This window comes from Vidua macroura, chromosome 3 (genome assembly GCF_024509145.1).
Source record: "Vidua macroura isolate BioBank_ID:100142 chromosome 3, ASM2450914v1, whole genome shotgun sequence".
Classification (NCBI taxonomy): Eukaryota; Metazoa; Chordata; class Aves; order Passeriformes; family Viduidae; genus Vidua; species Vidua macroura.
In genome coordinates, this window is record NC_071573.1 from 46,139,981 (window position 1) to 46,152,494 (window position 12,514).

Sequence of the window (12,514 nt, forward strand, 5' to 3'; positions counted from 1 at the left end):
GGGGGACAGCTCTGGGTCACGGTGTTACAATTTATGTGTGTATTTCTAGGACTCCTCTGACGACTTCTTGCATTTCCTTTAGAAACTTCTCCTGCGCTCTATATAGCAAATAAGAAGAAATGGTTTTACTGACTTTGAAGGCTTGAATTATCATTTAAGTGATTGCAGTTAGACTTGTATTGAAAACCAAAGGTGACTACCAAGCTATAAAAATAAGCCACACGAGTTACACCAGCATACATATAATGTGTACACACATGGATTATGTTGTTTTGTAATTACTATTTGATCCTGTCTTAGAGTATCCTAAGAGAATGCTCATCTGTATTTGAACAAAAAAAGGCTAAGCATAGCATTTGCTTTGTTATGTAGATAGAAGTGTAGCAACCTTGAGAGTATTTGCACTGAGCAGGTGAAAAGCATGTGGTTCTGTCTGGCTGCTTAGATTTGGAATTTCATTTTTAGACTGCTTATCTCAGTATGTACATCAGTCTTCAGAAGTTCAGTTTGCTATTATTGCATGATTTGTCGCAATTGTCGTCTGAATTCCAATTTGCAACCTTAGTGCTGCATTTACGAAGTCTTTTTGAGCTGAGGAGTAGTATTTTCTGTGCATGTGTGCATATTTTTCTGTATTGCTTGGAGTTAAGGGATAGAAGATGAATTGGAAGAAAATAGCACTTCAGATAGCAATGTGAAATGGAGGGCATATGCTGTCTAGGTGTAAATTGTCCTGGTTATTCATTCCCATTGGCTTGGGGATGTACTGAGCCTTTAATGAGCACAGTTTTCCCTTACACCTGATTTTGAAAGTTACGGCTTCCAAAAGCTCAGCTTTTGTGAGCATTTTCATTTTCTAGGTGAGGTTGGTATTGTATTCAGTGTGGACACCGCTGGAGAAGATGACCTTGGCTGATGATAGGTGCAGGCGTTAATGACAAGCTCCATGAAGAACGTAGTAAACTTGCCAATTCCCAGAAGAAACATTGTTGCCAAAGCAAGTGAAATGAGAGAGCATGGGAGATACCAGACATGCTTGCCGGGATGCTTGATCTCGGCGCTATCCTTTGAGATTTTGCCCTGTGCAAAGCACGGGCAAATGGTTGCTGCTGCACACTTGCAAAGTTACTGGTTCCACAGAGTTTTGTGTGTGCTTCTTGGTGCCCGCTTTTGGATTTACTGAGCATGTTTTTTGGCAAAAACATGTGTGTTGCTTTTTAAAGTTGTGTTTCCATGTTGTCTGATTAACTCCAGACCTATTTCCACTGGAAAACGTTCTATCGCTTGGGTGTCCTTGCTGGGCTCGTGTAATCCTTAATGTGAAAGTGCGAAGTGGCTCAAGGCGGGGCACGGACTCAGACTAACGCTAAGCAGTGTTGAACTGCATTAGCAGATGGTAGGCGGGCCTTGGGGAGTAGGAATACGTGTCAGTAAGAGAGAAACAAACCAAAACAAAGGACAGGTATGTATCAGGCTGGAAGCGCAGACGGGCGGGCATTCCGGTCAGCCGTGTCGGGCCGGAGCGCCGAGGGGCGGCAGCCTCCGCCGCGTTCGGCAGCGCTGCCCGCCCGGTGCCCGCGGCGGGGCCGGGGCCGCCGCCCGAGTGCCACGTGACGGCCCGGCGGGGATAATAAGCGGCGGCACGGAGGCGCCCCGGGCTCCTCCGCAGGGTCAGCCACAGGGACCGGCAGCAGCAGCAGACAGGGACAGGACACAGGGAAGGGAGGTCATCACAGGTCAGCACCTACCTGGCAGTTTCAGCCTCTGCTCTCAGCAAGATTAGTCAATATTCATTTCCTGTCACCTTGCAAAAAGAAAAAAAAAAAAAAAGGAAAAAAGGCATTGCTACCTACAACCTCTCAGCAAGTACACTAAACTTAAATCGTAGTAGAAGCCACAGCAGCTGAAGCTGATCCCTGGGTAGCATGAATAACATGAATCAGATAGAAACAAACATGCAGTACACCTACAACTATGAAGAGGATGAGTACATGACCCAAGAAGAAGAATGGGACAGGGATCTTCTCCTGGACCCAGCATGGGAGAAACAGCAAAGGAAGGTGTGGAAATAACATGTATCTGTCTGTGTTCTGTGTGGAATGATGCCCTATTTTACTGCCATGCTGTGTCTGGAATTGTTGGGGTTCTAATAAAATATATTTTACATTGTATAAACCATTTATATAATGTATAGTAACTATGTCATATTTTTAGTATACAGCATTCATTTTTTTAATTCTTAAGTAAAACCTATGTCAGGTGAAAATAATTCATGAGAGTCAGGAGGTTATTTTTGTATTGCACTGCAAGTATTCTGTCAGTACCTCTAGATTTATAGTTAAGAATTTCAGTTACTTTTCACTTCACTTCCTGGGTCTTCCTATTGGAAAGCAGACTGAATTGATGTGTGTGCGCCTGATTGATTTTCAGAAAGAGTAAATTGCAATTATAAACAGAGATGAATGAGGTAGTTCAAAATTAATGTGCAGAAAACTTTGCAATATTTCTGAGAGCAGACTGAGAAGTCACTTTTGAAATTGTGATCTTGCAAGTCAGCTCTTAGCAGAATTTATTATTTCTCTCCATTCTGACTGAATGACCTGACAGGAAAATATTGCCTAGAAATATATTCAGGCTATATTTGGAAAACTGTATGTCATGATTATGTTCCTATATGCCAGTTCAGTGTCTGGGAAAAAAAAAAACCCAACATGTCTGTAAACTCCTTGGAATGCACAGTTTAGAAGAAATGCTTCTTGCCTTGTAGGTGTAAGAAAACTATTGAGTCACCAAGAACTGCCCATATTCTTTTTCTGAACATAGGCAGAAATTATGATCCCATCAGCAGTCACATCAATGCTTTGGTACTTTAGTAATGTTTGCAATATCTAATTTCATAAAATTACGTTTTAAGTAGCATATGGAAAATAAAGATGAATTAATGCAAAGGATTTATTGCTTCCTAATTTAAAAGGTGATGTTGAAGTCACAGCTGACAGATCTGGGATTAAAAGGTTATCTGCTGGTTACAAGAATGAAAAGGGAGGGAGTGAGAGACAGTACTCTGGACAATAAGGTTGAATATGCATTTTGCATAGATGAGCAGCTTAAGTAGAAGGTGCCAATTTAGATCTAATGACAGTCTATCCCACTGTTACAGCTTCTATAAAAGCTATACTATAAAAGTGTAATTATAAATTTAGGGCTGTTAGAATAGTTGGGGCCAGTTTGTTTGCTTTTCCATTAAAATTTGAAGCAATATTTTCCTCTCAGATTTAGCTTGTAGCCTTTCTCCTTCTGTTATTTTTAGCCAGTTTTGTTCATTTTCTTAAATTGATACCTGTTCAGATCCCACTGTGTGAGGATAAGGGGAGAAGTTCTGCTCTAAGTTGAAGTTCACTTTTCTTGATCTACCAGCTGCTGCAATTCCTAACGAATAATTAAGTTGTACTCATCAACACTGGCACTTGTTTTAATTTGGCACTCTTCAGATGGTGAACAATACTTGCATGTTTTATAATGAGAAGGAAAATTATTGCTGAAGTGCTTTAGTGATTTGAAACTGTTCAGCTGTAAGAGGTTGTGTTACATCTGATTAGGATTCAATTGTCCAGTATTTCAGAGAAGGCTGTTTTCAATAGAAAATGGGCAGGTTACTAGATACTAATGCATTCTAATGCAGTTTTTCTTCAATGCAGATAAATATTAAAAATTAAAGAGAGTTTGGATTAGGTAGACATTCTTATAATAAGTCTCTTGATTTTTACAGAAAAGTGGGGAGCAATTAAACTGCATTGAAGATTTTGTGTTTCCATTCCTCTGAACAAGCAGTACTTCAGCAGAAAGTCAAATTTCCACACTGTCAAATTAAAGCAGACTCTGCTTTACTTCCATAGAGTAGAGAGTGTGGTTTTGCTATTTAATGTTGTCAGTTCCCAGGGTTTAGTTTTAATATTAATGTGGTACTATATTCAAATAAAATTTACAAGAGGGGATCCTTATTCTTCATCTTGGAAAGAAATCTGAATTTATTATTACGTGAAAAGTAAGTACTCACATTATAAAGAGCCTGATAAACTTTGTAAAATGTCAAGGCTTCTGTCTTTTCCTAATTTGTGCTAAGACAGTTGTGGAAAGTGCTTTCTTAGTTTCCTTATTCATTAGGAGAAGACTGCAAGTACATGGGCACAGTTCTTTGTTCTAACTGGTAATACAATATTCAGAAGTGATTTTGGTGGAGCCCTGGCAGTTGGCAGCATATATTTTCTATTAGACAGTCTTGGAACAAACCAAAAATAAATGCCATTGTTTCTATTGTGGGCTGCCCTCTCCAGACTTGCCATTTCAGTGATATGCCTGGTATGAAATCTGTCAACAGATGCTGGTAACACATGATGACGTCCATAGGATTACAATGGAGGTGACGCCTAATTATAACCATGGTTCATAGATTATTATGGTCTGCTGTAATCCAGGCTCCTTGGTGGTCGCAGATGTCCAAAAATACATGAAGAACACTATAGGAAGGAAAGCTGAGTTGTAGTTTAGCACTGTCTCTCTGAATGTGAACAGCAATTTAAATGAGTTAGTTGAGGTAAAAGGAACAAAAGGAAATGCAGTGTCCCTTAGCTTAGGAAACCAAGCACAGCAATGGTACTTGAAATGCACACACACTGTATTTTTGCAATCTTTTGATCTGCCAGCACTGCCTGGTGAGCCATGTGTTTAACGTGGCTCTTGCCTATTTGCAACTTTTGCTATAAGTAATTATAAGAGTGAGTGTGCTTTTTAAAACTTTGACATGAACTGTAGTTTGTTAGATTTCCAAGGAAGGTTGTGAAACAAGCGTGTTCCCTTTTTCAGAACAGTTGTGTTGTATTGTATCTTAAGGCATTAAACTGAGCTCACATATTTAACGTCATGCCTTAACATCGTGCCTTCTGCAGTCATAAAAACGTGACACTATTGCCCTAACACATGTAAGGAAAGAACTGGGAACATGGTCTTTGCCTTACTGACATTGTTATAGATGAATTATCTTATTCTAGCTTGCTCTGTAGCCCTACTACCACTTCTTTGTTAATGCAGAAGGGTTTTAATGTAGATGTCAATATAAATGATAACCATTTGGATGGGTATTTATATTGGTATAAAATAAACAAGATTATTTAAAATATTTATTTACCTTGATATTGCCCTCTTTCTGAATGCAAATCTACTTGATGACATTGAACATTGTTCATGAATGAGGACTTTGGAAAAGATTCTTAAGGAAAAAAGCTGTGTCTTTTCAGCAGTACATATCAGATTACTTTTCCAGTGTGACCTATAAGGATTTATCTGCATTACATCCTTTGGCTGGTAATATAACTCCTGTTGCCCTTGCAAGCAAAAAAAAAAACCCTAAAAAACCATTTGGAAGTCACGTGTATGGCAAATTATTTGGCAGGAGCCATCAGAACTATGGATTATGGACAATGTTATTATTTTTTCTTATGTTACTGCAGCTTTATTAAGTTCAGCAGATTTGAGAGGTTCATTGCAGCCTGAAAGAGAAATTGACCTTGTGTTCCGTCTGACTTCAGAGTCTATAAATAGAGTTACAGTCAGTATCCTGGATTTACTCTAAAGTTTGCTTGGTCTTCTATGGATGGAATCTAAGTTGCTTTCTTATCAGAAACCTCTTCCTGTAAGAATTCTACTGGTGGGTGAGAAGACAGATACAGTGGTAAGGAACAACTTCATTCTTCACTGGGCAAGAAAAATAAGCAAGGATGAATGAATGAAAAATAAGTATAAGACAGAAAAGGGTTGGCAGGAGAGGCTGGATGCCACCAGCAAAATTAAGTTCTACAGAACAACTTCTCATGGATTTACAGGCTCCAGATTGAAATTGTTGTGGAGAATATAACTATATCCTCAATGTGTGGAGGGCATTCCAGCTTAGGTCTTCCTCTTTTACTGAGATTATCTGGAAATAAAATTGGCTTGGTTTTTTTTTTTTTTTTTTTTTTTTTTTTTTTTTTTTTTTTGGTTGGTTTTTTTTTTTTTTAAAACATGTAAAATTCTTTCCTTGAATAATGAGCCTTGGGGTTCGGCTCGCATGGCAGACACAGAAACCACCACTAGAGGGTTTTTACTGAGGTGGCACTTTTTACCCACTTGGAATACCAGTGCGATTGCTGAGAAGGCACAGATTCCCCTCTGCAAGTGAGCAACATGAGCAGGGTCTGGACATGAACGTAGGAGGTGTAAGGAAGCAAAAGGTCCTCTCCTTTCTAAGAGAGTGTAAACTTCTCATTACCTATTGCTAGTACTAACCTATTAACAGTTGCATATTTCTTATAAAGAGGATATTTCTTATGAAGAGTTTAGTAGCTTTAGAACTACGTTCAAGAGGGGATTGAATATGCCAGGAGGAAAATCATACAGAGTGAAAAGCAGAATGATAATGGAAAAACCATGTGCCACAGTAGCATATGCTGTTTCATATGCTGTGTCCTACATTGCAGTTCTTTCCCTCCCTTACCTTTTATGCAGATAATTAGGATTATGTAGGTGAATTGGGAATTCTGTTGGCTGAAATGCAGGATTTTCTATTAGTATTAATAGTCAAAAAGTGCCAACAGTTTCACCTTCTTTAGATTTTTTTCACCCTAGTGTTCAGCAAGTATTTGGCTGTCTTGTATAGAATAGCAATGTCTTGCCAAATGACACACGTTACTGTAGACACAGAGTGCACCTTATCAAACATACATTTCAGCATTCCAAGGCCAAATGCTCCTCTTTCGGGTGCATCAAGATTTTTTTTTCAAACAGTAGATGCCAAAAGCTCTAGCATTAAGAACACACAAAGAACATCTCTTGTTTTCTTTTAAACCCTATGTGCATTCTCAGTGGGAGATGGCCCCATGGCTGAGAACTTTATAGCCAATAGACAAACATTTTTTTTTCTACAACAGCATGTCTTGATTTCTCAACATATACTCTAACTGTCCCAAGTATTAGACACTGATGCAACAGAAAGCCATGGAGTGGCAATTTCGTTTATCCTTTGAAGAGTTGCCATGAGAGCAGAAGGAGTCTCTGTAGGTATAGGGAATGTGTTTATGGCCTGTTCTGTACAATTTGCCTCTTGGAGATTAGTGCTTTTTAAAATAGTAACATGTAAAATTCCTCTTGCTGATGTTACTTGCATGGACTGGTGCTTGAAAGGAGCATGCTGAAAGGATAGTGGAACGGTCATATTTTGTCTTGGAAGCTGTCAATAAGGTGTGCATCCCTGAATACTGTGGTGCTGGTTTATAAAGGAAAGAATCAAAGAAAACTATTATGAAATTCACTTTACAGGAAATTATTATGTAGGTACTTTGTTTGAATGGGAAGGTTTTCTTTATCAGTACTAAATGAGAGAAATCAAACAATCAATATTATGTTTTCTATTTAAACTCAAATGAACCTCTCAATGTTGACCCATTCCAGGCCCTATATGCTTTTAAGTGTTGTCAAATTGATAATTCTTACAGTCTCAGTTTAGCTGTTAATTTCCATTGACCCCCAAATATCTGCCAGCAACAGATTATGAAAAGAAATTTTATAATGAGAACCATTTTATAATGGGAAGCAAAGGGTACCTGCTTCCTTTACTCATAGATACACACCACAACCTCCCCTGAAATTTGCATAGTAAAATGTCTGTCTGTAGGTACGCTGATCCAATTAGTAAGACAATAAGGATTGGAAGAAAGTATGGATCTAAGTGGGTTTCCATAAGCTGCAACCAATGTGCTTAAGAGCTAGAGAAAATCTGTGTGTTAAGCAGTGTACTTTGCAATAATCTCTTGGGGGTGGGATGTCTGCATCTTGCCTGAATCTCTGTTTGGGTCACTGGAGAGCTGAAGAGAGAAGCATGGAAGGTGTTTACTTGGGAGAGCTCTGAGGGTTTTCAGCCCTGAGACCACAGCAAAAATGAATCCATGCTTGTACAATTTCTAGCCCTGTGCAAACAAAAGCTGGCTGGGGTAAATTCTAAACTAGTTCTAAACTAATGAATATCAGTAAGAAAATACCATGATTGCATCATCAATTTCCAAATTAAACTAGAACAGCTTTGCAAAATGAATTTTGACTGCTTTTGGCCAATGGGGCTAGGTCAAAATCTTTCATTAAAACCCTTCTGTCTTCTCACAAGACAAAAGGCGTCATTATGATGGAAAAATCAGATGCCAGCAAATGCCTCACATGAACTGATCACTGTTGCATGAATTCTGATCTATGTAATGATTTTTAATTTAGCTAGTAATTTCTGAATTGCACTTTACAGTTCTACTGATTAATTTCAAAAGGACTGAGCATTAATATTTTCTTTAGTTGCAAATGGTGATTAATATGTAGATATTAGTAGTATTTTACAAATTGTACTGCAGACCCTGCTTACAGAGGGATGCATTGGATTTGCAGCTGGAATGCAGGTAGATCTGATGCAGGAAGAAACATGTCAATGAAATAGATGGGAATTTGTACTGCTTTGCTTTGTCCCAAGTCAAAAAAACCTGTTCCTCCTGTGTGTTATTTTATATCCTTACAAATAAACAAATATAAAAGTGCTTACACAGTTGGCAAAGTTGAATTGGTTTCAATGGCTTTACTGCCAAGCATAATTTCTTCTGAGCTATAATTGTTGGGATAAACAATGTGTAGCTGATGTGGTATTCCTCCACTGTGAACACTGAGAAGTTGCTGACTCTGAATATCTCCTTTTTGGCCATTCATTCTTTATTCTCAGCTGGTATCAGAAGGAGAGTGTGTTCACACTGAGTACTCCATTTCTTCCTAAATTAAATTTCATTCCTCATAGTTTGGGATAATTTTCACATCTTCAGTGTTTGGGGAACACCATTTCATGAAATGCTGTGATAAGAGTGTGTGATGTTTGTTTTTAGATCACTGGATTTGTTGGTTTGAAATATGCCTCAGGCTGAGAGACTTGATGCATAAATGTTATCATAACTATACAGGTCCTACACAATGCACTATTTCTACACAATAAAATTTGGCAGGTATTTAAAGATAGAAGGTTCTTTTCACATTAACAGCAAACATAGTGCTATGACCACCCTCTGTGCCTGTTTCTGTACAGAACCTGTAGCAGCTCTTCCTGCTGGCAGTACAAGGAACGCTTCAGTACAGATCAAGGCAGTGTGGTCTCAGTAATCCTCAAACTGCTGATGTGAAAGGCTTACAGGGCAGGTGTTACTGCTCTGCAGGAAGAGACAGAGGCAGAAGGCTTTGAAATGCAACGATCTCCTTTTATGAAAGTGTCTCCTACTTGAAATTGTAGCTTGTAGAAATACACTTCATACTTTTGAAGGCCTGTCCAGAGGGAAGCAGAAGGTGACAGCTGTCTGGCTGATTTTTAGTTAGTTTCTATAATTGGACCTAAAATTTCTGAGTGTGCACAGAGGGGAGAAAATAAATCCTAAATTTATGTCCTAAGTGCAAGAAGGGGCACTGCTGCTCCTGTGTCTGGTCCTGGTTTTACTCACTTTTGAGTTATAAAGACACATCGCTTTGTCCATGTCTTCATCTCCAAAAGAGTGGTTGTAGTACCTATGTGCTGGCTTTGCAGATGGCAGTGATAAGTGTTTACTGTACTTAATATGAGTAGGATTTTCCATTTGCTTCAAATGCTTCCTCCCAACTGCTCTGAACTGCCAGAATTCCTTCAACTTGAAATCAAATGTTTTTATTTATCTTCAAAAAATTTGTAAATTCAGGAAGTCCAGTCATCCATTACTTTGATAACTTGCAGAACCAAATTTAGAGCAGACAGATTCTAATCTTAACTGCCCCTCTGAAAAGCCTTGCTCACCCCCACTACCATAGCAGGAGTCTCTGGAAAGTGACTACCCCAGGCTAAATTTAGCATCTATGATTATTCCTTAAGCATCTAAGGAAACACTCATATTTTTATAGGTGTTGAACATCCAGGCATTTCCACTGACGTCAGGAGGAACTTCTGTCTATTTTGCACCTTTGAAAATCAGCCTGTCATTTTGGCAGTCACAGAAAGGCTTAACTATCTAGCATTAAGTGATTTTTAAAGTTCTGTTTTATATTTAATCTTGTCACCAGTGTAGCTTTTCACTGCTGCAAGACTTAAGACATTGCACTCTTTAATGTGAAGAAAACTGGTACCCAGCTGCATTGAATTCAAATTTAAAAACAACCCCAAACACCCAACTATAAATGATTGTGTAGCTCTGGGGTATTATTTCACCTAGAGGAGTTCCTTTACGCTATGAAAACCTCTATAATCCAAGCTCATCTCCAGCTCGGTTCTAGAGAGTAGTTCCACTTCAAGTTTTCTTTGGCAGAGTAGCTGATCATCTTTGACTCTACTGCTATCCATGGGCTTCCAGTCCCCTTCATTTGCTGTTACAATGATCTTCTGCTATATACCAGATCATGGAAGAAATTTGAGGCAACCCTCCCTCTTCTTAATACTTCTTAGTCCTAAATAATTTCAGTAATGTGGTTTGGAGTGCAGCCCCGCAAGCAGCTGTATCTATGCATGCACGTATTATGTACAATGCACTTATCACCCATCTGGCATTATAGTAACAGACAAGCAAAACATCAGACATGAGCCTGAAGTTGATTTTCTTTCCTTTTGTCTAAGGCCTTCATTTCCATGACAGAGCACAGGTCTCAGAATGGCTCATGTTGAGAAGAGAGATAAAGAAAGAACTGTTTATTTAATTGATAAAGCAGTTTGCTTATCACAAACTGTCTAAAATTGTTGTTTATGCTTTCAGCAGTTACAGTCATAATTGTTTATTTGCCCATCTATTAGTTAAATGCTTGAGAACTGGTTACTTAGTTAAATTTCTTATTCATATATAATCAAGTCATCCAAAGATCCCAAGTAATGTTTTGCTATTTATTCTTGTTTAAAGAAAATGTAAGTAATTTAGGAACCTGAGCCTATTTCAGCGTTTCTAAATGCTATTTAGAAACTCTGAAATTTGTCTGAAAGTCTGCTGTCTTACAGGATATTTTAGCTGTTTTATAAAATGTTATTCTATAGATAATGCCTCACAAAAAATAATTAAAGCATAAACAAATTAACCCAGTATGTTTAAGTGGTATCTTTAACCACGGAAATAACTAAATTCTTTAATAATCAGTTTCTTAAACCAAGCATGGAATAAAAATAGATTTTTTTTTAGTGATCAATTACAATAGTGAAGTAATTCACATGGACAGATTATGTGCTTTGTGTGTTGATAAATACTATATTGAGTAATGTAGCATATATGCCACAGAAGAGCCTTTTGTTGCATAATTGGGAATTAATGTATGAGGATTTTCTTTCTCTGTAAGAGTCTCAGCTGAAACCTTAGTTTAGATTACAAGTGAAACTAGATTTGGTTGTCTCCAAATGTGCTAGATAAAAGAGTGCAAAGACAACGTTTACAGTGTAGATGTTTTGAGATCTGTCTATTGACATATTTTCCTATCATTTATTGGTGTCAGAGACTTAAGGATGTGTGTTTTGGTAAGAGTAAAACTGAAAAAAACATTCAGTATCTGTCACAACCTGCTTATATGATTATGGAAGTGCTTTAAAGAATGCTGCTAAACTGGATAGGAACATAGTTTTATCCCACTCTGACTGTATTGAGAAATTTATAATGGATTTACTTACTCACCTGGCAATGTAATATATAATTACTGGATAAAGATAGCATGATGAAGAAAATCAACAGAGAAAGCAAAGGAAAGGCATTTAGAAATCCAGTCAACGAAATCCTGCATTAGCCTACTTTAATTAATCCTTCTATTTCCAGAGGACATACCTTTAGTTCCTTCCATACTGTAATGTGTGAATGCTTCTTTCATATAATCCTAAATAGTATTTGGCCATTAAAATATCTATCTGCTGAAACAAAACTATTATCTGTGATAGTTCATGAGCTCTTGGGAAACCAGGAGTTGTAATACAGCTGGTGGAAGAAGGACCTAAGAATGGAGACAATAGGAGATCCTATCTCTTTACTAAGAAGGTTCATTTGGCACTGACAGGGTAGTGACAATGCATGTTCCTTGTTTAATACACTTGAGCGAAAGCTCCAGGCAGTATGAGGTGCATTCATTTCTCCTTTGAAACACACTTGCAGATTTCTCCCTTGAAGATCCACCACAGTATCCTTTTTGGGATTACCGGTACTTCATTTGCAACTCCCCACAGGGAGAGACAAATGAAACAGAGATTGTTCTTTTCTTCTGTAATAGTGAAGAAGTGGACAACTGGAAAAGAATATAGAGGAAGAGAGAAAACAGTAAAATGGCTGGTCTCAAATATTTTATCATTGCTGAAACAGTTCCCTTCAAATCTGTTGGCATTTTTAATGCAAATCTTTTCCTGAAGAGGCCTTACAGTTTGTTCATACTCTCATGAAGCAGAAATACAGGAAAGGTGGCGTTCCAGAATTAACTTATTCTGAGCCAA

The 12,514-nt window shown here is 38.1% G+C and overlaps 1 protein-coding gene across 5 annotated transcripts in view; it reads left to right on the plus strand.

Moving 5' to 3' along the window:
* The first annotated feature begins 1,772 nt into the window (after positions 1–1,772).
* The window catches only part of ACTN2 (actinin alpha 2), a 66,904-nt gene continuing 56,162 nt past the window's right edge, over positions 1,773–12,514 (plus strand). For all 5 annotated transcript variants that reach the window (XM_053974171.1, XM_053974166.1, XM_053974170.1 and 2 more), the window contains exon 1: positions 1,773–2,060. In XM_053974171.1, coding sequence (XP_053830146.1) covers positions 1,926–2,060 — 135 coding nt within the window. In that variant the 5' untranslated portion in view covers positions 1,773–1,925. The remainder of the gene's footprint in view (positions 2,061–12,514) is intronic.